At 32.2% G+C, this 27,126-nt stretch overlaps 1 protein-coding gene across 1 annotated transcript in view; it reads left to right on the top strand.

Moving 5' to 3' along the window:
• The window catches only part of LOC148092258 (cadherin-related family member 4-like), a 154,063-nt gene that overhangs the window by 40,947 nt on the left and 85,990 nt on the right, over positions 1-27,126 (top strand). Inside the window, exons 11-17 of the mRNA XM_087820869.1 lie at positions 70-182; positions 864-1,009; positions 6,890-7,070; positions 9,987-10,143; positions 16,029-16,134; positions 16,878-17,099; positions 17,573-17,718. Coding sequence (XP_087676995.1) covers positions 70-182; positions 864-1,009; positions 6,890-7,070; positions 9,987-10,143; positions 16,029-16,134; positions 16,878-17,099; positions 17,573-17,718 — 1,071 coding nt within the window. The remainder of the gene's footprint in view (positions 1-69; positions 183-863; positions 1,010-6,889; positions 7,071-9,986; positions 10,144-16,028; positions 16,135-16,877; positions 17,100-17,572; positions 17,719-27,126) is intronic.

Here is a 27,126-nt window from a genome sequence, read left to right as displayed (position 1 = left end):
TTTAATGTAAAGAGGAATTGCATATTTTAAGCAATCAAAAAATATTCTGTCTTCTCTAATTTATTTTAGCGTTTCCAGATCGTGGTGGCTGTGAGAAATAGAGGGAATCTGTCTCTGGAGTCGTGTACTGGCACCATCACTATAAATGTCAGAAATGTTAATGATGAGAGCCCTATTTTTAAGTAAGTAGTGGGTAATCTAAATATATGAATGCTAACATTTAACCACTAAAATTTTTTATGATAGGGTAAATAAGCAGTAGATATCTCCATTGCCAATATTCTTACAAATATTCAAAGTGACCTAGAAGCAAACTTCTATAAGCCCTAAAGTATTGCTCTTTCTATGTAGAGTAGAAATCAACTTCATTTGTATTTTGTGCTTGAAACCACAGAAAAGTGTCCATTTTTGATGGAATAAGAATTCAAAATTTTCTACTTTCCTGATGTTTATCTGTAATAAGTAAAATATTGCAGAAAATGCACATTGATACAGTTATATGGGAAAATCAATGTAGCCATTAAAAAGAATTTAAGCAATAAGTACTTGATATAGAAATATTTCCAAATATATATGAAATAAAAAAGTGATTGCAAAAATGTGTATTTTGTTATCTGAATTAAAGTATAATTTACCAGTCAGGAGAAGGTCTAGAGATAGGAGGAAACTTTTAACTTCACTTTATAATACATAAATCTACTCTAATATATATAGTAATTTGTAAGAAGTTATTTTTTTAAGGCCAAAGTCTTGAAAATGTTACAAAATATGTATTACAAAATGTAAAGTATATGTTGTGTGACATAGATGAAAAGAGACATTTGTTTACACTAAGTGATAAAAAAATCCCTTTTGTCCTACAGATACGTACCAGATGCACCTATAAATATTTATGAAAATCTGCCTGTTGGAACAAAGCTAGTCAAGTTGACAGCAACTGATAGAGACATAGGAGACTCTGTACATTATGAAATTATAGGTACACAAAAAGAATTTTCAATAAATGAAGGTATAATAATTTTTTTTTGCTAATCATTTCATAAAGTATGTGTTTTATTAGTTAAAAATAAACCTGGTGATCATTCTACTAGGATAAAAGAATCTTTAAAATATTTGGCAACATATTTAACATATTTTATGTGAGGTAAAAAGTGATCATTCCTCCCTTTTCAGAAGTATGGAAATAGTCTGCACAATCTGCCTGCTCCAGGGGACTCCCAAACAATTCAGACCCACAGCAGGACTCCCTGGGATGCTATTGTATGTTTTTCTCTAAGAAGTAGATTTTCCCTTGGAAACCATAGTACTTGTCAAATAAACTGAATATTTATTCTAGATCATACATTCTCATAGCACTCTGCATACATAATAACTTCTTTGAATTTTTACTAAACTAATCCTTATCTAACATGTGATGCTTGGAGAGGAATCTTAATTTACCCCAAACCCATGCAGTTAATTTGCATGGCAGAACCTGTACTTGATTATGATATTTGTAACTCTAATTACATTCTATATGACCAAAAGTTAGGAGTCCATGCCTCTAACAACCTTGGAGGATGCAAGAGAAGGGGGAGAATGAAAGCTTTCTCTTTTTTAAAATGTGAGGTACATTTTCACACATGGAAAGAGCAGGATTAAACACACACTGTCTATCATATCAGTAGAGAGAGCCCCATTTAGGGAGTAGAACCTGAGAAAGGTGAGGAAGGTGACCTCTGGAGGGCAGGACCTATGCCAAGTCAAAGCTCAAACAAAGAGAGAAGGGTGCCCTAGCCAGTACTGAGAGAGGGGAGTGGAGGCAGATAGAAAACTAGTTACACATCTGGGGGATTCATAAAATACCTACTTTAAAGACAAATGAACACTAGTTTCTTCTGTCAGACATGCTAGTTACAATTGCAGAAAATGCAACAACAACAAAAAAACTGGAATGAACAATGAGGATGAATTAAATTGGAAGTGTTAAAGTAAACAAGTTTTTGATTATATGTATGTATACAAGAAGATGTGTGTGTGTGTGTGTGTGTGTAAATGTTGATGTAATTGTATGGGTACACACACACACAGGCACACACATACCCCACAAATGGATTTCTGTAGTTATGTCTACTATATGAGGATGTCTGGAGTATATCAGAATAGCAATGAGCACACCTAATCCCCAGACACTGACTTCTAAATACCATTTTACCATATACTCCTTAGAGAAATGGCTCTTTTTGAGGAGACAGGAGTTAAAATACAAGATAATTTTGAAATATCTTGTGACAGAAAGCAAGAACATGCTCAAAGATTGATAAAGGTATGTTAAAAAGACATGCAAATGAACTTGAATTGGCTCCTTCTAGCCAATGCAGGGCAATTTGAACATCAAAGTGAATATCAGTAGCTGTAGATTACAACCCATTATATAAAATGGGACACCATGAATCCATAGAGATATAAATACATACATAAATTGTCAGTTTGATGGAGAACATGATGTTTACATATTTTCAAAATACCTCACCACAAAATACTTATTAATTATAAAGAATACAATAGCAACTTTGAAGTGGGGAAAATTGGCAGACACTATCTTAGTCAAATAATTAAAACAGACATCCCCATTCATGAGACAAGCTGATAGCATGTAATAAAAACACAGTATAACTTCTGTGATATTTAATCAAAATTACATAATTCAAATTTATTGTAAGCAACCATCAGGCACATCTGACTTGAAGCAAATTCTCCAAATTTACCAGCCTTTAATCTTCAAAATGGTCATGAAACTTACATTGAAGATCTTTCTTGATTGAAGGAGAGTAAGGAGACATGACAATGTGTGATTCTGAACTGAATCTTTTTGCTATAAAAATATTATTGAGATAACTGGTAAAACTTGAGAGGAGGTTTCAGTATTAGATGTATTGATGTTAAGTTCTAGATTTTGTTGTTTTTATTGTAGTAATGTTGGAGAATGCTCTTAGGGAATATACCTTAAAATATTTGTAGATGATGAACATCAGGTCCATCAAACGGTTCAGGAAGAAACCTCCCCACGTATTTGCAATTATTTAAAACATTTAACAATTATAAATACTAAAAACTAGAAATTAACAGAAAAAAAGATAATAAATATAGAAGGTAGTCAGGGAAGAGGCAATTCCTTAAATTATATTCTAAAAATTCCTGAATTAGCAAACAAAATAAGTGGAACATAACAAACGCTAAAAATATATCACAGAAGAAAATGTTACTAATATAAAGAAATATTTGAGGCTATCTATTAAAAAACACACAACTAGGATTCTGGAAAACCAATACAGAATGGCTGAATTTGAGCCATATTTTAGTAAACTATTAGATATTAACAAAAAAAATATTTGAGACCCTAGGCAAATAGGTGAACTCATTTATAAAAGAGTGATAAGCAAATTGTAAACAGACCTTTCTACAACTCTTTTTCCACAAGTTACTAGAGTAACATATTCAGGAAACTCAAGGACATAAAAAGTGACAAGAAATTTATACACAGAAAATGACCTCATAGGTAAAGAAAGCAGATAAAACTTTTAAGAACATGAAAACGCTCAGGATATATTGTTCCTCTTCCTGAGGAATTCGCTAGAGAATGCACTCCAGACAACCAAAATAACTGGAGAGATATCAACATAAGAAATAGTGCCGAGAATTAAATATATATTTATTTATAGAACTAAAAATAAATAACCTTTATAAAGGAGTGTATTGCACATAAAGGCAAAATGCTCTACAAATATAGATACAATAAAATTATTTAAAAAGCAACTTAATTAAAATCTCAGATTCTATTTTTATTGATTTTTTTTCATATAGTTCCCTACCCGAACTCTACCCTCCCTGGAGCTAAAGGAACAAAAAGCATTCATAGTGAGAAAACAAATTGGAACAGAAGAGCAAGGAAGAGAAGCTGACCCTAGTAGATATTAAAACCTATTACAACACCTCTGAATTGCAAACAGAGTGATAATGACAAATGATTATACAGTTAGACAGGTTGAACAGAATATAAAATCTTGATAAGGGTCCTAAATGATCATGAAAATGTAGTATTCAAAAAAAGTGCACAGAAAATTACATTTTAATGAATGATGTAGTAACTAGATAGCATTAGGAAAAGTAGAACATTTTTATGCTGTGTACCAAAAAAGTTAAATAGATTAGACAACTTTTACAAAATACAACCATACACATAATAGAAGAAAATACAGGGTATGGCAAAAGTAGGTTTATATTTGTGAGTACACAAAACACAGTTAATTCTTATAGCACTATTTTTTAATTGTTCCATTATTTTCCACACAAAGAACTGTAAACCTACTTTTGCCCCACCCTGTATGAATGAATTCTTTATAAACCTGGGAATAGGAAAAATTTTTATAACCATAACCCACAATCCAGAAACTACATGGTTACAAATTGATGAATGTTATATAATCATTATATCACCGTCATTATCATCATCGTCATCATCACCACAACAATTTTATGGCAGGTGAACAAAGTCACCATAAGCAAAATAAAAATACAAATAAAAAATTGGGAAAAGATCTGCACATTAGAATAAATAAAAATAACAATTGTGTATGAAAATGGCTAAAGATAGGAAACAACAGTTTAAAGGAGCTGAAAATGACTCTCAATCACATGAAAGAAATACTCAATCTTGCTTATAATAAAACTGAAAATGAAAAAGATATATTATTATTTTAAATAATCACAAACATGTGGGGTAATTATTATTCTGAAATATTTGAGAATAAGTTTCCTACCTGATGTCCATAATTTCCAAATGATTTAGATGTACATTAGATTGCATAGATCAGAAAATATTTTGTAGGAAGGTCATGGTGGGTGGGGGTGAAGGATGCACAGCGAAGCTTAGGCTGAGTGTTGAAATGAGCATAAGAAGCTGAGGCAGAAAATACTGGGATAGCTACAGGGGAAGGAGGGGAAGGAGTGTGTTTTGACAAATGAAATGTAAGTGGAAAGACTTTTGACCTATCATATTTGCAAAAATTTGTGTTTGACGATATCTTCTGTTGGCGAGACTGTGGGAAAACAGACCTTATATACTGCTGATGAAAATGAAAAATATTAAACCCTCATTGAGAAATATTTGGCGGAATTTAGTAAAATTCCATAGGAATTTACATTTTAACCCTAATCTCACCTGAGAAAATATCTCAAATACACTGGCAAAAATATAAAAAGACACATGCACATGATATTTATTGCAACATTATTTAACAGCAAGATTGAAGATATCAATAAGGTATTGGTTGTATAAACCATGATACACCTAGGCAATGAAATAATATGTACCTATAAAAATAAATGAGGCACCTTCCATACTATTACGTAATGATTTGCAAGGTATATGGGGGGGGGGCAGTGTGCATAGTGTGTTACTATTTAATTGATCAAGGAAAGACTCAAAAGTATATAACAAAATTTTTAAAAAACAGAGAACCTTGTGGATTAAAGAGTTAAGAGGTATTAGCCAATTACAAAGTGTGGCTTTTGCTTAGATGATTATTTGAAGAGCAACAAGTCTTAATAAAATGATCCAAGAAATTTGATCATTACTGGCCAAGGAAGTAATGTAATGTTTTAGGTATGCAAGTATACCATTGTTATATTTTATTTATTTTTTATTTTTTTATTTTTTTAATCCTCAGCCAAGGATATTTCTTCTATTGCTTTTCAGAGAGAGTGGAAGAGAGAGAGAGGGAGAGAGATGTGAGAGAGACACATCGATTAGTTGCCTCCTACACTCACCCCAACCTGGGCCGGGGATTGAGTCTGCAACCAAAGTACGTGCCCTTGGTCAGAATGGAACCCGGAACCCTCCGTCCACAGTCTGATGCTCTAACTACTGAGCAACACCAGCTAGGGTTGTCATTGTTATATTTTAAAACAAGAGTCCTTTGCCTTTAAGAATAGATAAGAGAATACTTACAAATAAAATGATATGCTATTTGGGATAGTCTTCAGAATAATTCAGGTAGGGGATCAAATATTTGATGCTATAAATGAAAAGAAATTGGCCCTGAATTGTAATCATTGAGATGAGTGATGTGTACATAGAGATTTATTGTATTATTCTCTTGTGTTTGTATATGTAAATTTTAAAAATAAATATTGCTTTATTCGGGAAAATATATGCCCCATCATAATAGAAGTATATCATTGATTTTTCAGTTGCAATAAACTATATCTTTAAAATAACATGGTTTTAGAAGTGGATGGAATACTATAGCAAAGATGTTAATAATTTCATTACTTTCACTCTGCTTGTTGCCCCACCCAGTTGCACATATGTAATCAGTCAGAACACATGTTTATCAAATCTACCTGCTTCATATGAATTAAAATCCTTTCTTTTCATCACGATTGTGATCAACATCTCTCACCCAGTCTTCAGGACTGCAGTTTACGGTTCTCCTAGTGATCCGTTCCTGTGTGTGCTTTTTCCCTTCCGCGTGCTGTTGTACCTGCCAGGAGTGTCTATCCTATTTCTTCCACTCCTTTGGTTCCCTTTGCCATAACCGCCTTCTTGTAACCTCCATCGCACCCCAATCTTCTCTGCTTTGATCTGCTGTACTTGTTTTTCAACACTTTGTCGAGGCTTCACTATGACCCTCCCATGAAATATTTTCTTGTCTGTAAGTGTAGAGGCTTCTCTCTTCCTTGTCACTGACCATTCCCTGCACAGCCTCAATTGCGAGCTTCATCAGGCCAGAAACTTGTTTGTCCTTTATGATTTATTTCTCGAACTATTTTATCCATGGCATTATTTAAATTCATAATGTATTAATCTAGTGAATGTTGAACAAATTTATATTTGTCTACCTTTTAGATTCAGGAGAGGTCATAATTGCCTATCCTTTGGATTATGAAGATGCAGCCACTCCGCGTTCCTGGGTATTGTATGTTACAGCTTATGACAATGAGCGAGTGCATTCTACAACTGGAACACTCACAGTGGTTCTACAAGACATTAATGACAACCCACCTCAATGCACTCAGGATATTTATGTGTAAGTTACAGAAAATTTGGTCTCAGATTTTGGCATATAGAGAAAAATAAAAATAAATGGGTAACCAACATACCATTTCTGGAATGAAGTGTAAGGCCTTTATTCCTTCTTTACTATACTTTAAACAATTTGCAGCTTCTCTTTTTTTTCTTCCTGATACAATTGGATCTTCTTTATTTTGTCTCAAAAAGTTATAAAAATGAAAGTTAGAATAGACTTCAAAATATAATTTGTGTTTAACCCCTTGTTTTCAGGGTGGTTAAACAACTATGACATATAGGAAAGTTAATATTCATTTAAAAAATAATTTAAAAAATTAATTTAAAAATTGCTTCAAAGCCTCATGCACACACAGTCCTTGGTGTTGCTTTTTTAATTACCTAAGATTTGAAAATGCAGTCATGATCTGTTGTTAGCATTATATAAATGGAGTATCAAATCTGAAAGATTTCACTTACATGCAAAGTTTACAGTTAATTAGTAGTGAACTATATCCTGAAACACTAATTTTCTGATCTTTAGTACAACTTCTTTACAGAATACTCAACTGATCAGAAAATTCTTAACCTAGTCAGGGAGTATTCCATAACAAACTCTTTTTTGGTATTCTGGTTACATATCTTATTACAACAGAGTATATAATAATCCACACCTGAAGAAAAACCATAGAAATGTGTGCTTTATATCATCAAGCCACAAGAGACAATGTTGATGGAGTTAAAATCAACTCTGTGGAGAACTTTGATAGTCTTGCAAGTTGAGCAATGACAGCTCCAGCTTAATCAGAATTTTCACTTACATAGCAGGAACAATGTTTTAAACAGTGCTATAAAAGTATTTTGGTGGTCTGCTCTTGAATAACGTAACTCTCACTTAAAGCAATATTTTATGAATATTATTACAGGCACATATTTGATCGCTTTGTAGTTACAAAACATAGTCTAAAATCAAACATAGAAATACTGTCATTGCTCTGTTGTACTTCAAAAATCGACTTTTAGTTTCTAAACTTTTGCCAGAAATATGTTTTACTAAAAAATACAAAAGGTAGAAATAATAAACAGTAATTCTGTAGCCACCCCAACTGTAGTTTGTTCTCACTTTCCTTTCCTGCTGGTAGTCTACAGATTCTTATTGGAGGTATATTAGAAACTTGTTAACAAATTAGACAATTTACACTTTTTTCCACTATTTTTTAAACCTAAGGCATTTTACATAATTAAAATTAGAAATATTATTTTAAACAAAAAATAATTTGGTCAGGGAACGTAACACTAGTTGCAATAACAAAAAATAAAATTAAAAAATATATCAGTGGCTAAACCCAAATAAGCATTTCTTTGTCCCTTATGCAAAGAGCAATTAAGGTTGGTTGGCTCTGCTGAGTGGCTCCTCTGTGCTGTGGCTGAGGGGTCTTGATTTATTGGATCCTCTGGCTTTGCCATGTTGCCATTTGCTTTCCACCACTTGAAGAGATCAGAGAGAGTGAGAGCATATGAAAGGTACCATAAATATTTAATCACCTTGTCTAGGCTGATGCACACAGCCTTTCCAATTATGCTTCATTTACCAACACATACTCCTCTCCCCCTACCCCCATAGCCAACTGTGAAAGTTGTAGGGAAACTGGGGTATATAGAGAGGCAAGTGAATATTTTGATAAAAATTAGCGGTGCCTGCTGTTAAATATATATAATAGATGCTCTGTAGTAGAGCAACTGTAGCTTAAACTATGCATAGAGATCAATGCTTAATTCAAAACAAATATTAATTTAAGGAATATTGTTAAATTAATATCAACAAGACAGTTTGGTGGTGTGTTTTTTTTGAGTTTCGCTTTTGTTCAGTGCTCTTTATTTTACATTGTGAAGTTATTTCTGAGGAACTGAAACCTAGAAGGTAACCCAAAACATGTTAAATGTTTATTATTATATATTTTTAAAGAATAGTTTACTAATTTTTAGAGAGAGGGGAAGGGAGAGAAACATGGAAGTGAGAGCAATACAACAATCAGCTGCCTTCTGCACCACCCACCACCAAGGACTGAGCCTGCAACCTGAGCATGTGCCTTGACCCTCACCCTTTGGTGAGTGAGATGACCCCCAACCAACTGAGCCACACCAACCAGGGCTTTTTTTTTTTTTTTTTAATGATAGTTCAAAAGAAGACTTGTAGAGAAGTCATAGTTAGGAAATAGAGGCAAAGGTAGCCTCTGAAGGGAATTGTTCTGATTATTACCTAAAGTAATATACAACTATATTCAAGGACACACGACAAAGCACTACTTTAAAACTAGAAAGACTGAATAAATAGGTGAAAAACACAGCTGAAATAGGAAGTGAAAATGGACTTAAGAATAATTTGAATTCTGATGGGACAATGAACCATCAGTCCTATGCTTCTGTTATCTGAATGTCTTCAATCTCTTTGTTTTCCTTTTTATGCCCCCCACAGTGTCTTCACTGAAATCTCAAAGCAGTATTATCACAGAACTAAATAATTGTTATCATTTTGTTAGCATTCAAAAATTCAACCTGATATCTATCTGCCTAAAAGCAAAAGTTTAGAGTAACTAATTTTAGATCACTTTCAGCTCTAACATTTATAAGTAGATAATTATGAATTTGAGGTACAAAATGCCATTTTCTCAATGATAATATATGTCTGTTTCTTACTAAATTTGTTGCTTATTAATCCAACATAATAGCAAGTCATTTTGCCTAGGCCTTAGGAAGAATGCCAAATAACTTTTTATCTTTCACAATTTTAACCACCACTATAATTTTATTATTGGCAGAAGTGGTTACATAAAATATGAACACATTTTAAAACGTTTTAATATTAAATATTATCATCTGTATAAATCTAGATTAACATGCTCCCCCACATTTTTTTCTCATATTTTGCTCATTGCAGAATTGAACTTCCTGAAAACATCCCAGTTGAAACTCTTTTAGTCTCTCTGACTTGCACAGATGAGGATGGAGCTGTTCCCAATAACAATATCACTTATCATTTGATTATAGATAATTTTGCAAATGAAACTTTTACTCTCATGAACAATGAACTGAAAGTAAGTATTTTGAAGTTGCTCTCTGACTGTGGTCCTGTGATTAACCTTAGATTTAAAAAAACTTATTATAATAAAATTCTTAATGAACTACAGTAGTTCAAATAGCTGATGGCAGAATTTGTTCCTGTATTTTTAACTGAACCTTAAATTACGAACAGAATATCTTACTTTGGGATAAATGCTGGAATGCAATTTTGATCTTGGGAACTGAACTAGGAAGGTTATAAATTTCCTAGAACAAATGTTTCTGTGATACAGTACTGGCTATTTCTTTGGTATGTGTTGAAATTACTGTAATTGCCATTAATAAGTATGTTACATAACATATGAAACAGAATAAATATGCATATTTTATTACTGCATCTTGGAACATACAATAGCTTAAATATCTTACCAATTCAGTAAATCAAAATTTTATTTTTAGTACTTTTTAGACCAAAGTTGTTTGCTCTTGTTTTTAAATAGAATAGGAAGAGTTGGATTAGGCTTTGTGTTCAACTAGGATTTGTGGCTCTTATTTACGGCTATGTATATGGGTATTATTATGATAAATAATTGCTCATCTAACCATCTGTTTAGGCAACAGACATGGTCTATCTGGATAAGTAAGACATGGGTATGTAATAAACAGTTCTTTGGCCTTGATTTCACACAGTCCCTTGCAATTGGACTACGACCCAAGCCCCAAGTTGCATTTCATACAAACCCTTAACACCCTTTCTATCTGCAGCCTCACACTCTATGACCAAGGTACACAGAATCACTTTCTCAACCTGAAAACACTGTGCTGTCGTTGAGCTTTGGTTTTTAGTCCTACTGGTCACACTACTCATGCTACTAAAAAATGCGCCCCAGCTCTTTTGTGCCCCCATTACCCATACACTTTTGCTCAGCCTTCATTGTTTAGACATCACTTCCTTTAGCAAGTCATCCTGATATTTCTTCTCCCTCTTATCTGGGTTAGCTGCTTCTCTTTGGGTTCCCACAGCATTTTGTATATATTTCACCATAGCACTTACCACATTTCTGTCTTCCCAATTAGGGAAAGAAAAATCTGTTATTAAACTTGTGTCTGGCAGACATTCAGTACTTGTTAAATTTATGTTAATCAATGACTAAATTAATGAGTAATAAAGGAAAAAAGTAAATTGTGAAATAGTTTTATAAGACATTGACAGAATTTAGTAATAAATTACTCCCAAATTCATCAATGCCATATTTTCACAATTCTTTGCCACTAAAATTTATTGTTAATATGACCAGAATGTTAAAACATAGCCTCATAAACTATATATATATATATATGTATATATGTTAGTCTATATCATGATAATGATAGAAAACAATGAACTATCAAAAGTATTTAAAATTAGGAATGTGAAGCTCATGGACTGTATAACATTTCTTGGTCCCTCCGTACTCAAGCAACTTTCAATGAAAAATAGGATGAATAAAACAAGCATACAAAATACATGAACAAACAGCAACAAGCAGATTGTGGTGCTGGACCTGCACTAATTTTGACAAAAACCATTAAATCTGATGCACAAATTTCCTAGAAGTAAAACTGAATGGGATCATGATGACTTTTTCTACCTTTTCCTGTAAATTATGGAATTTTGTCCTTTAGAATTACCAATATATGGGTATAACCCCTTTCTCTTTTTAAAAAAATTTACTGTGAAGTGAGAATAATAGTATTTTTCTCAAAAGCTGAAAGGGTTCAGAAAGGGTAATTAAAATGACAGCGCTCTTCTCTTGCTACAGCAGCCAAGCAAGAGAAGCCAGTTTGTAGAAGAAGAAAAATGGACACAATTTTAATGCTCAGTGAATAAAGTCTTTATTAAAAGAGCATAGAACATATATTTGGCTTCCCAACAATGTTGGAGTTTTAAACTCACAAAAGAACATAATCAAGATACCAGTTTTTAAAAAATAAAATTGACTTGTTCTTAGATGGCCATACATTTGCATGTATATTTTACTAAGAGGAGAAAAAAGAGAGTTTTAGCAGCCACTCAAAACTGGGATTTGTAATAAGCACCAAGTTTTATGTTAAAATAATGACTTAAGCTCTAAGAGACTAGTAGGTATCAACTATGAATTTATCTTAAGTCATTGAGGAGTAACCTTCACTAGAGTACTGGTGATAACCATGTAATTTTAGTGTTGAACAATGAATTGCTATATAATGAATCCAAGCTATTTCATATATATCTAACTTATTAATAAAATAATAAAAAATGAGTGTTTCTTTATATTAGCATTGCTAATCATGCATTTTATTAGGTCATTTCTCTTTAATGAGCCTTGACTTGAAAAATCACCCCAATACATTTTTATTAGTCAATTCATTTTAATTACTATTTTATAATGTAATATGTGATATTTACAAGATAATTAAATGTATTTGCAAGTTATGACACATAACAATAAAAGGAATCCCTGAACACATCACCTCTTTCAGAACTAGAACATTACTAACAGTTATGCTACTATTACCTTTTCTCATAGCCACTGCTTGTCCTTCAAAAGCAACTGATATCCTGAATTTTGTATTTCTCATTGTTTGGGGGATTTTATAGTTTTCTCATCTATGTATATATTCCTGGATAATATTGTTGGTTTGCTTAGCTCTTGAGCTTTAAGAAAGTAGTATAATATCCTATTCAGGCTCCTGTGACTTATTTTTTTCATTTATCTTACGTCTCTTAGAGTTATCTATGTATGGTGAATATCTAACTATAATCTAGCTATCTCTGTCTATCTATATCTATCTATCATCTATCTATCTATATCTATATCTATCTATATCATCCATCTATGTATCTATCATCTATCTAGTCATCTATCTATCTAGTTGCTGTGCAATTTCATTATATGCCTCAACATTCTATTGTGTGACTATAACCATTCTCCCATTAATAGAGATTTGGATTTCCTCCTGAATTTTCCTTAATGAACAAGCTTTTGTGTTTTTCTTGGTGCCTATATGCAACATCTTCTCTAGGGTTCATACTGAAGAACAGAATTGCTTGTCATGTGTATGTAAATGGTCAACTACATAAGGTTCAATCATGCACCTCATAAGGACATTTCAGTATATGACAGACCACATGTATGACAATGGTTCCATAATATTTAATGGAGCTGAAAAGTTCCCATCACCTGGTGACATCATAACCATGTTAACATCATAACACAATGCAGTTACTCATATGTCTATAGTGATGCTGGTATAAGTAACCTACTGCACTGCTAGTTGTACAAAAGTATAGCACACAGTGCAGCACATAATATCCAGTGATGATAATAAATAGAATAATACTAGTTCATGCATTCACTGTGCTGTACTTTTTATCATTATTTTAGAGTATGCTTTTCTACTTAGAAAACAAAAGTTTGTAGTAAAACAGTATGCTGCGTTGCACTAGCAGCGGCCTCTACTGCTCTTGTTTAAGGCATCTATTGATTGCATACTTTTCTACTGTGCCTGATTTAATCTCCTATTGTTGTGTTCATGGTGACCCCTACCTGTAGTGTAGTGACTGTAGTATTAAATTGTTTCCAGAGTTGTGCCTCGCATTACACTCTCACCAGCCGTGTCTAAGCATTGCTCTTGATCAATACCCTTATGACAGCAGGTGCTCTTAGACAGCTTAACATGATTCTGCCTGATTAGCATCTTTTCATGCATTCACCAATTGTGAGAAAGAGCCATGAAACATGTTTTTACATGTTGTGTAAAAACAATGAACATGTATTAACTCTTGTCTTATATGTTTTCCTTATTGATTTGTATGATATATTTACATATTCTGGACAACATGTTTTTCTGAAAATATTTTAGCAAGTCACCTTTTGTATTTAAGGCTTCTAAACACAAAGGAACTAATTTTGTGATTTGGAGTGGAGTAGGAATTCAATTAAGTTTTTCATTACTTACAATGCCAACTCACATAGTTTTATTTCTACAGTGATCCACAATGCCTTCTCTGACATATATAGAATTTTTCTGTATGTTTGTATATGCCTCTAGTTACTTTCTTGTAGTTCTTTTCAATGCTTAATTCATTTCTATTTTTCATATTGTTTTAATGTAAATGGGATGAGAGAAGACATATAGTAAAGTAATAGTGACACTAACCAGTGTGAATTATTAGCTGCTTGACTGATACCTGATTCAGTTCCATCAGGTATATCACCTTTCTTTACCTATATTTGGAATACAGATTACAGAATTATAGGGTTGGAAAGTACTTTAGAGATCACCTAATATTCTACTTCATTCATGTAGAAATTATCTATTCCCATTTGACAACTAATTTATAGTCCCCAATATTTATAATTCTTGGAACATTGTAGAATCTTAAGAAAACAATGCTATTCACCTATGCTTTTCTGCACCAACTTATCTTCTAATTGCTACACATAACTTCCCTCCTTAATAAGTGTTGGCTGTTTGTTAAGGAAAATAATTCATGCGAGTGTGGCTAAAGCACAAAAAGGACCTCAGAAGAACTGGAGACTCCCCACGCAATCACATTCCTTCCACTCTTCTTGGATGGTCTCAGACCTACTTCAGCTATGGCCACCCTGAGGATTGTGTGATTATGCATGAGCTGTGAAGAGGGGGATTCTTACATCACCCTTTTTATTTAACATTATGAAAGATCCTGAATGCATCGTGCCTGCCCTGCAATCCCTCCCAGAAGAGTAAAGTGAAAGAGCAAAACTATGAGATACTTTGACCTCTCTCACAGAGTGGATCTCAAGTTATGTTTTTGAATGATTTCTAAGTCTGCAAGTTAAAGCTTGCTTCTGAGAGATCATTCCTGCTAATACTAACTCATACCTAACTCATTTTTTAAAAATGCAAATAAATTCACTACGACCACTTTTTAAAATCTTAAGTACACATTAAAGCATCTATTCATGAAGAAAATGTATGGAATAGGAAAAGGACAATCTATGACAAATGAATCAGTGTGGATAAATGCAAATCAAATATGTAACTCTAGTTTTGGTAACAGTATACTTCTACAATATGAGGTCATAATTACAAAGTCCCAGAATATATAGTAATACTATCATAGTTTTTGAAATGAATTTATAGCTTATATCTCATAAAACTTTGCTCTCTGGTATGGAAACTACTAGCTACATGGGCTTTTGAGCACCTGGCTTGTGTGAGTTGAGATACACTGTAAGTGTGAGATAAGCAGTGGATTTTAGAGAATCAGCATAGTCACACAAATGTAAATATCATCAGTATTTTTTTATGTTACTTACATGTTGAAATGATAGTATTTTGAACATGATTAATTAAAATACTTAATAAAATTAATTTCATTATTATTATTATTATTTTTTTAATGTGGCTAATAAAACTTCCATTACTATGTTGAAAAGGAATGGTGGTAGGGGACATCCTTGCCCCAGAGCTGATCTTAGTGAGAAAGCTTTGATTTTCTCACTGTTAAGTATAATGTTAGCTATAGTTTTTTGTAGATGTTTTTTATGAAGATGGGTTCTCCTCTAGCCCTGGTTCACTGAAAATTTTTATCAGAAATGGCTGTTGGATTTTGTCAAATGCTTTTCTGCATCTATTGATGTAATCATGCATAATAATGTAATTTTCTTTTTCTTTTAGCATGTTGATGTGTAATGTCACTGCTAAAAGGTTAAACTTACATATGAGGCTTGCATTTGTGGCTCACATTACTACTGAGCATGTCCCTAATGAAGAACACTGCTATGGAGTATCATTTTCATTAATTTTTTTATGACAAGTTTAAAATGTCTTGGCTTTAAATTCACATAGATGATAAAATAGATGTTTAATTGAAAAATAATAACCATCGATGTAATATTTTTATTTGCAGATTGGTCCTACACATCTAGATTATGATAATGCTATTTTTGCAGGAATGGACTTCAAATATACATTGTTTGTGAGAGTGTCTGATGAAGGAAGTCCTGTATTATCAAGTAAGAAATTATTAATTTGAAATATTAAAATATTTTGGGTTATATAAAATAACAAGTAATTTAAAAAATTAGTTTTTAGGAGTTTATTATACTTGTAGACATTCTGATGATCTGTTATAATAAAGTATGTAATTTATTGTTTTTATATTAACTTATTTAGTGCATATATACTACTATTTTGAAAAAAAAAAGTCCAAATTAAAACTAAAACACAAATGTTATTACAGCACATTGCAACTATTTTAAGGCAATGTGAAAGTTTAACTTTTCTGAATCTTTTTTGTTTAAAAGATTTCCAAGAAGCCAATCAATTTTGCATTAGAAAAAAATACTAATATTCACATATCATAGTAAATTGCAGTTCCTTTATATTTCATTATATTGTCATGCAGAAGTACTTTAATCTTATTTCAATTAGCAAACAATGTGCACTCTTGAAAACTAGGACTGTATTTCAGAACAGTAGTATCTCCATATAAACACATTGTAAAAGGCGCTTGTTTTGATTGATGTTCAAAATCAGTTCATAGAGTATTTAACCCTAAGCTTATTTTCAAATGCTCTATAATTGAAAAGGTAATACTTTAATAACAGAATTTAACAATCTAGGTATATGTGTATAATTTACACACTTAAAATTTAATATATAATATTGATGTTAATTGAAAAGGAAAAGAAAAATAAGAATTATAGAAGATAAACGATCACCTCAGCTACATGTATATGTACTTTTTTCTCCATAGCAATTATTACAATCATCATAAGGGTGAGGCGCATAAATGAACTGAATCCGATTGGAACTACATCAGCATTTACCTTCAATATATTTGAAAATAGTCCAGCTGATACCCTAGTTGGAAAAATTACATTTACAGATGTGGACTGGCCATTTAATAATGTAAAGTATACCATTGTTGGAGGCAATCTGGGATCACCTCCCAAATTTTACATTGAAGCAGACACAGGTACTGTAAAAATGATGACATCAATTGATAATAAAAATAAGCTCATATATACTTATTCAGAATTTATTTTATTGAGCAACTATGACTATTGGAACATCTTAGAAAACAATGTTCTCTTAAACTATGTATGTTCACCTTGGCTTGTTAGTTGTATCCATGATTTCTTAGTTACTGAAGGAAAAGCGCTGAAGGATTTTCCTTTGCCAAATAGATCTTTGGAAAGCCTATGCCCAGGTATTTCTTCCAAATCTAAGATTGTATAACACGTGACTAAATTTGCATGCAAATTAACATCTGCCATCATTTTGCAAATTACATGCTGAGAGTATAAATACGTAACCAAAGTTTATTTTTATTTGTTTGTTTCTGTTTGTTATTTTGTGATTCTTTCATTTATATAGTTTATAATTTATCATAAATTGAAGATATTTAGCAATTCTAGGATGACAATTTTCCTTTCATTTTTGTTTTAGGAATGATAAAGTTACTGGGCTCATTAGACAGGGAAATTGAATCACAGTTCAAGATAGTTGTGAGAGTAACAGATTTGGACAATGATGCTGTTCCCGACCCCCTCAGACAGAGAAGTGGTACTGCTCAGGTGATAGTCAATGTTCTGGTAAGAATGTCACCGCTTATAATGCTCTTATCCCTTAGAAAGCCTATGCTTGGGAAATAATAACAAAGGATAGCTGTGAATGGTTTAAGTTGAGCGCCTGGACCTAATTCAGAGACTAACATATTAGGTTCAAAAACATTATAACTTTGTATATAAACTAATCTGTGTGATTTCTGAATTTGATTGTCTCACAAATCTGACCTTAGGTTAAGAGTGCCTGAAAATTAAAGTAGTATTGAAGAAGTTATGGGAAGACTCATTTCATTGTTACAGGTTGTTCCATAAACAAAGAAACAAACATGTTCTAGAGTTTAAGAAGTTACCTTGTTTGATAACTCATAGAAAACTGTTTCTCTTCTCATGTGGTTGCTCTCTCCTTCTCTGGTTTTCACTTAAGAAATATTTTAATATTTTCATTAAGATTCTTTCTGAGAGATCAGCCATAGACACAAACATGAAGTATAGAGGCAAGAATTTGTAACATGAATACTTCTTAAATATTCAAAGCAAAATATATTTGACTTGGTGTGTTTAAGACTTACATCATTCTAATTTTGTATATTATTTTATTGGGAGAGATATAAAAGATCCCCCTTTATAGTTATGCCAACTTTTCTTTATCTTATAACTTTGTGTTCCTTCTTGCTACTTGAGAGCAGTAAGAATTCCAACAGTGAATCCGATGAAGCAGGCAATAGCTTCTAATAAAAACAATTTAAAACCAAAAGCACTGTTTAGAGTCTGTGCATACTCCTACATGATGAACACTTTCATATGTTTTTGGTGAGCTAAAGTCCTAACAGTGCCCATGACTCAGTGTTACAATCCCCAGTATAGGCTCATTATGTCTGGAAAACACAATGAACCAGGCCAAAAATTTTTGTGGAGAGAAATTTAATGAAGTGACTTGAGTGGTTTCAACCATGACTCAGAGGACGTCATAAACTAATGAACCTGCTGTCTTTAAACAAGCTTTCAATAATACACCCCAAGTGTACCTTAAGTTACATTATATGTTTTAGTAGATATCCTTTGTGTTTGCACTTCTATAACTGATCATTTCCACTTCCATTTTGTTTGTGAACTCCTATATTCAGATAGATATAGAACAAAAGATCTTTGTTCTTCGGCCTTAAAAGCATGCACATTTCTATCTCCTTCAGGACTAGAAGGATTTTTTCAGGAATGAATATTTGATTTCTTGGGACTAGGTAAAAGGTTGTACATTTCCCACCATAAGATAGGTGGGCTTACCTGTTGCCTAAAACATTGTTGCTGAATTTAAATACCTTTCCTCTATAGATACTTCCAACCAAAATTTTGGTGTAAGGTATCAAAAAATGTTTTATTCTGAAAAATAAAATGAGACTGAAATTCCCCAAAACAATACAATTATTTTTATACTATACTTTGTTCCAAGAAAGATGAAACTCATATAAAAAGAAACAATGAGCAATCCTATCTATCTAAATTGGAAGTAGATAAATGAATCTAAATTTTATGTGGAAGAATGAACACACAAGAAAAAATATATTTTATAAAATAAAGAATGAATGCTGTTATGGACTGAATATTTGTGTCCTACCAAGAATCCTGTTAAAGTCCTAATCCCCAGTGTGATGGTATTTGAGGATGGACCCATTCAAAGGTAATTAGGTCATGAGGATGAGGTCAAGAGGGTGAGGCTCTGGTTGATGAGATTAGTTTCTTTATAGAAAGAGACATCAGAGATCTTCCTCTCTCTTCACCATGTAAAAACAAAGCAAGAAGGCAGCCATCTGCAAGCCAGGAAGAAAGCTGCCACCAGAAATCAAAACCTACTGGACTTATTGATCTTAGACTTTCTAGCCTCGAAAACTTTGAAAAATAGATTTTTATTGTTTAAGCAACCCAGCCTATAGTGTTTTGTTATGAAAGCCTAAGCCTACTAAGACATGTACCAATTTGTTTTAACTAACATAAAAATGTTATAAACTGTAATATTAAAATATATATTCCTAATAAATAATAGATGCACAGCTGGATCAATGAAACATACTAGGAAGTCTAGGACCCAAGATATAAAATTGCAAGTTTATGATAAATTCTTACATAAATGGAGTTAGAATAACTAATAAGCTGAAAAGCATGCATATGATCTCCTGCTATATCCTTCAGTATAAACTAGTTTCAAAATATATATCAAAATATTTTAGTAAGATGAAGGTTATAGGCATATTTAGCTATTGCTAAATTCAAATTTGTGACTGTCATTTGACTAGTTGATCTACACTTCTTTTTGGAATAATCACCTTCTTGGGTCATATGCTTCTAAGATAAAACTCTTAGGTTATGATAATAAACTGCATCATAATAGTAAATTTGTTTGTTGAAAAATTCATATTTCAAGCAGGAATTGGGGGGATATGCTTTTACTTTGGCAAAATTGGGCACCAAAGTTTCAGGGGACATTTTAAAAATAAGTGAAGAACACATCCCATTTTTACCCTACAAGATATTATCTTCTCTTTTTTTAATAAAAAGATAATTTCTAACCAGCATGGTTCTCAAAGAAATTAGAAAATCTTCTCTCTTGGTTACTATCATTACCTAATGACATCTATTCATCTACTGTTGTCCATGTGCTATAACATATGCTTTCAGGCTTCTGGAGTATGCTCTTGATTTAATGTGTCCTTTACTCTCTTCTGCATCTATTGGTGTTTTATGGATTCTTTAAGGGCCAATATATTCCTTCTGCATGAAGCCTTTTTAAATAAAATGCAAATATTGAGTGAAACTGTATCACAGGATCTTTGTTCATAACATGAACTAATTTCTCAGTTCTCTCAACACTTGTAGCCTGGGACAATTATTCTTATCCAAAGTGCATATCACCCACTAAAGTGTTAGCATGAAAGATGCTCCTTCTGGGGTTACAAAACCTACAAATTTGATCAGAGTGTAAAGTATAGAAAACACAAATTAAGCTATAAAAGAACAAATTGATGCTGTCTCTTGCTGCTGCTCAGCTCAGGAGCTCCCACATCAGCAGGATTACAATTACAATTTATTTCCATTTTTATCTATAAGGTAAAGTGAATATCCCAAAGAATTGTCTGGAAAAAAAACACCTGGAAATGTGTGATAAAATGTAACAAGTCAGCCTTTAAAGTAATAAATTGACCACTAAAGAAATTAAGGGAAATTTCTAGGGTCCAAAAATAAAGAAGCTGCTCAAAGCCACCACTTATCATGGGAGCATCTTTTTTGTTTCTCTCTGTAAATAAAAGGCTTGCATTTTTACAGTTACTTGGAAACAGGAAATAAAATTCAGAAATCAAGAGAGTCAGGGAGTTGGAATCCAACAAGGGAAGCTTAACTGATAAAAAAATAAAGGAACACTTTCATGTTCTGACCCAGGAAGGTGACAAGAAAGGTTGCCCAACATGGCTCGAGCTCTATATTAAGGGGAAACAAGTGTCCCCTGAAATTTAGAGTAAATATATTGGGTTTGAATTACACACACTGCAAAATATCTGAAAACCTAAGAAAAGACATTAGAAAAAAGTGGTGTTTTCTTTTGTTTTGAGATATTTCTAGTAGAAACAGAATCAAAACTTCTTTGAAGAGGCCTAACCTCTACCTAAAATGTAAAAGGTTCTCATAGATAAAACTTCCCTGAATCTAAGCTCAGAAACTCTTTGAAGAAGGCCACAACATGCAGAGCATTAAATTCACCAAGCACAGTTATTTCATGCCCAGTTCACTGGCTGTAGGCCTAAATGACTAGAGTGAAATGTTTGGGGCCTGAGCCTAGCACACCTTTGGGAAGTGATTCTGTAACCAGGAATGGTTTACTTACTTGTGTTGTGGAATCTATTTCTGACCCATGTACAAATGATGACACGACAATGTATGGTTTTATTTTATATCAGTAAGCTGCTAGTTGTTATGCCATTTAGCTGTTAATTATTAACATATTGTATAATGTTTACTTTTACTAAATCTGCATAACTCTAGTGTTGGCATATTTGGGGGTGTCTTTTGTAGACGGAACATATGTGAAAAAATAACTATATTGCTAATAAATCATTTGTTTAATGAAAATGGTTAGAATTTAGTGACTACAATGTTTATGTGGCATTTGGTCACAAATCATCTAGGCATTCTGAGCATTTTAACAAGGTGCACAGTAGTCAAAATTAGATGTGGTCCTGATGTTTAGAAGGGCACTGTTTTATTGTAGTGAATGAAGCTGGAACTCATTTAGTAATGTGTTGGTTGAGAAGTTTTTATTATAAGAATCCAGTCGAGTTGCATTGTTATGTGACAAGGAGCCTCATGTAGTACTTAAAAAGCTAGAGAAACATATTCATTGAAAATTGACAAATGGTGTTGAGATTAGCTGCATCAAAGAAGTTTCAACATATGTTCTTGTCAAATAATAATATATGAGTTGGATCATGATATCTGAAATAAGTTTTCTTTTTGTTTTTTTAAAATATATCTTTACTGATTTCAGAGAGAGGAAAGGAGAGGGGGAGAGAGATAGAAACATCAATGATGAGAGAGTCATTGATCGGCTGCCTCCTGCACACCCCCCGACTGGGGATCCAGGCCACAACTTGGGCATGTGCCCTGACTGGGAATTGAACCCTGATCACCTGGATTCTAGGTCGATGCTCAACTGCTGAGCCACTCCCAGCCGGGCTGAAATAAGTTTTTAAAAGGATAGAAAAACTTGTCCTTTTTTTAATTTAATTTAATTTTTTTTATATCTTTATTGATTTCAGAGAGAGGAAAGGAGAGGGAGAGAGAGAGACAGAAACATCAATGATGAGAAAGTCATTGATCAAGCCCGCAACCAGGCATGTGCCCTGACCAGGAATCGAACCCCGATTGCCTGGATCCCAGGTCGACGCTCAACCACTAAGCCACACCTGGCTGGGCTGAAATAAGTTTTTAAAAGGATAGAAAAACTTGTCCTTTTAAATGGGTATGACCAGAGTGATTTCAGTCAATTGTTAGTGTTGTGCCTTATATTAGCATAGAAAGATGCCTGTCCTATAATAAAGCAAATAACTAAAAGGAGTGTATTTTTATCTAGTCAGAGATAAAATTTTTGGATCCATAATACTCAAGGGGAGTAAATCAATATTAATCAATAATGTCACTCCCTGGATCTGAAAAACAAAACAGGAATTTCTTTATTAATATAAAAAAATATAGTAAAACCAATTTCTTAGCATGATCATACACCCTCTATTATTCCGCATACTTGCTGACAAGAATTTGCATACAAAATTGAAATCTGGTTTGTCTCCTGCAAATAACATGATAAATTTCCTCAGAGGGTAGTTTCTAAATCATCACTGTCTCTTCAGGGATTCTTTTAAAGAAATTATTACTAAACACATTCATTTTATTTTCAAACCAGAGTACAGTGGCTCCCCCCCGGCCAGATGCTTACTTTATTTCTAGAACATGTAAAAATATAAGCCTTTTTTTTTTTTTTACCTCTAAAGTATTAATAGAGCCAGTTACTTAGAAAGTTATGTTTGTCCTTTCTTGAATTCATTCTTGTTCTAAAGGAACATGTGAGAACATAATAGCCACCCTAAATTTATCTGGTTTTATAAATAAACAATATGGTAGGCAAATTTTACTAACTTTGCTTTCCAAAAGAGAGATATTAAAAAGTACAGAAAGAATTGTATGAAATGACAAGATATTACCAAGAGTTGAGTGTCTCTCTGAGGCTATTTTTCTCTTGGAGAACTTCCTGTGACAAAGAAATAGATATTGAATCTATACATATACTTAACCTGGATGCCTATTAACCATAAGAGCCAGTAACTATATCCACATGTATTTATACATGATGACATTGCCAGATATCTTTTATAACAGTGTATGGTGTTTAAGAGCACAGATTCTTTAGCCAGATGGCCTGGATTTGAATCTCAGCTTTACTGCTTACCATGTTTGTGACCTGGGGCAAGTTATCAAACCTCTCTTGCCTTGTTTTTTCATTATAAGATGATAATCATAATAGTGCCTACCCCAGAAGGGAGAGATGAAATTTTTACAAGTGTTTGGTAAATAAATAAACTAGAACTATTTCCATAATTGGAAAAAAATTATGGAAATTTTGTTTTATTGAGTCTACATGCTTGATGAAAATGAAATTTTTATCATTTAATCATCAAAGCAAAGGCCAGACACCACTTACATGTGATGGATAAAAAGTTCAAAATGTTATTTTTAGCATATTATGGAATAAAGCTACAGCATAAATGCCACTAAGCTTGCATATTTTTAAAAAGCATAATGGCCCTTGAATTGTTTATATTATTATAAAACTGAAACTGTAAATCAATTTTTAATGTACTAAATATGGCATAACTTAAAGAATTTTAATAGCATAAAGAACTAACCTACAACAGATTTTATTTATAAAATGTGTGAGATCACACTTTGAGAAAAAACATTAAATAATGCAAACTGAAGGAAAAGAAAAAAAATACCATATTAGAGTTCTCCAGAGAAATATTCATCTATTATCTATCTATCTATCTATCTATCTATCTATCTATCTATCTATCTATCTATCTATCTATCATCTATCTATCTATCTAATCTATCTATCCATCATCTATCTATCTATCTATCTATCTATCTATCTATCTATCTATCTATCTATCTATCTATATCATCTATCTATCATCATCTATCTATCATCTATCATCTATCTATCTATCTATCTATCTATCTATCTATCTATCTATCTATCTATCTATCTATCTATATCATCTATCTATCATCTATCATCTATCTATCTATCATCTATCTATCTATCTATCTATCTATCTATCTATCTATCTATCTATCTATCATCTATCATCTATCATCTATCAATCATCTATCTATCTATCTATCTATCTATCTATCTATCTATCTATCTATCTATCTATCATCTATCTATCTATCATCTATCTATCATCTATCATCTATCTATCTATCTATCTATCTATCTATCTATCTATCTATCTATCTATCATCTATCTATCTATCTATCTATCTATCTATCTATCTATCTATCTATCATCTATCATCTGTCTATCATCTATCTATCATCTATCTATCTATCTATCTATCTATCATCTATCTATCTATCATCTATCTATCTATCTATCTATCATCTATCTATCTATCTATCATCTATCTATCTATCTATCTATCTATCTATCTATCATCTATCTATCTATCTATCTATCTATCTATCATCTATCTATCTATCTATCTATCTATCTATCTATCTATCTATCTATCATCTATCATCTGTCTATCATCTATCTATCATCTATCTATCTATCTATCTATCTATCATCTATCTATCTATCATCTATCTATCTATCTATCATCATCTATCTATCTATCTATCTATCTATCTATCTATCTATCTATCATCTATCATCTATCATCATCTATCTATCTATCTATCATCTATCTATATCTATCTATCTATATCTATCTATCTATCATCTATCTATCTATCTATCATCTATCTAATCTATCTATCATCTATCTATCTATCTATCTATCTATCTATCTATCTATCTATCTATCATCTATCATCTATCTATCATCTATCTATCTATCTATCATCTATCTATCATCTATCTATCTATCTATCTATCTATCTATCTATCTATCTATCTATCTATCTATCTATCATCTATCTATCTATCTATCTATCTATCTATCTATCATCATCTATCATCTATCTATCTATCTATCTATCTATCATCTATCTATCATCTATCTATCTATCTATCTATCTATCTATCATCTATCTATCTATCTATCTATCATCATCTATCATCTATCTATCTATCATCTATCTATCATCTATCATCTATCTATATCTATATCTATCATTTATCATCATCTATCTATCATCTATATCTATCATCTATCATCTATCTATCATCTATCATCATCTATCATCTATCTATATCTATCATCTCTCTATATCTATCTATCATCTATCTATCTATCATCTATCTATCATCTATCATCATCTATCATCTATCATCTATATGTATCATCTATCTATATCTATCTTCCTATCTATCTATATCTATCTATCTATCATCATCTATGTATATCTATCTAATCTATCATCTATCTATCATCTATCTATCATCTATCTATCTATCATCTATCTATCTATCATCTATCATCTATCTATCATCTATCATCTATCTATCTATATCTATCTATCATCTATCTATCTATATCTATCTATCATCTATCTATCATCTATCTATCTATCTATCTATCTATCTATCTATCTATCTATCATCTATCATCTATCTATCTATATCTATCATCTATATCTATCATCTATCTATCTATCATCTATCTATCTATCATCTATCTATCTATCTATCTATCTATCTATCTATCTATCTATCATCATCTATCATCTATCTATCTATCTATCTATCTATCTATCTATCTATCTATCTATCTATCATCTATCATCTATCTATCTATCATCTATCATCTATCTATCATCTATCTATCTATATCATCTATCTATCATCTATCTATCTATATCTATCTATCTATCATCTATGTATATCTGTCTGTCATCTATCATCTACCTATCTTTCTATAAAGAGAGATTTATTATAAGAAATTGCCTCCTGATTATAGAGGTTGCAAAATCCCATGATCTCTTGCTTGTAAAATGTCATTTATTACTGTCCAAATCTGAAGGCCTAGGGAGCATGAGCACCAGTGGTGTAAGTCACAGCTTGAGGGCAAGAGAAGACTGATGTTCCAGCTCATCAGTCCGGCAAAAATAAAATTCTTCTTCCTTCCACCTTTTTGTTCTACTCAGGACCTCAGCACATTAGGCGATGTCCACCCATTCCAGGGAGAGGAATCTGCTTTATTTAGTCTACCTATTCAAATGCTAATCTCATCCAGAAAAAGCCCTTAGACACACTCAGAAATAATGTTTAATGTTAATAAATACCTGGGCATCCCATGATCCAGTCAAACTGACACTTAAAATTAACCATCTCGCCCACTACAGTTTTAGTAAATCATTGAATTGGAAATCAATTGTTCTTTTCTTAGTGCTCCAACATTTTTATATCTATCTTTGTCACTTAAATATTTCTGGCTTATGTTACAAAAAACACTTTTTAAATTTTATTATTTCATTAAATTCTTGAAGGCAGGATACTTTCTTATATATCTTTTAAAATTTATTATACATAGAATTTCCTTAATTATTTTACTGAATATATATGTGTCTGTACATTCAATAGGAACTTTGAGTCGGAAAAAATACATTAAGGCCTAAATGCTTACTGTCATTGAATAATTTTGGAGCTGGAAAACTTTAAG

The sequence above is a fragment of the Miniopterus natalensis genome, chromosome 10 (genome assembly GCF_054644295.1).
Source record: "Miniopterus natalensis isolate mMinNat1 chromosome 10, mMinNat1.hap1, whole genome shotgun sequence".
NCBI lineage: Eukaryota > Metazoa > Chordata > Mammalia > Chiroptera > Miniopteridae > Miniopterus > Miniopterus natalensis.
This window is presented reverse-complemented; position numbering and strand designations above follow the sequence as displayed.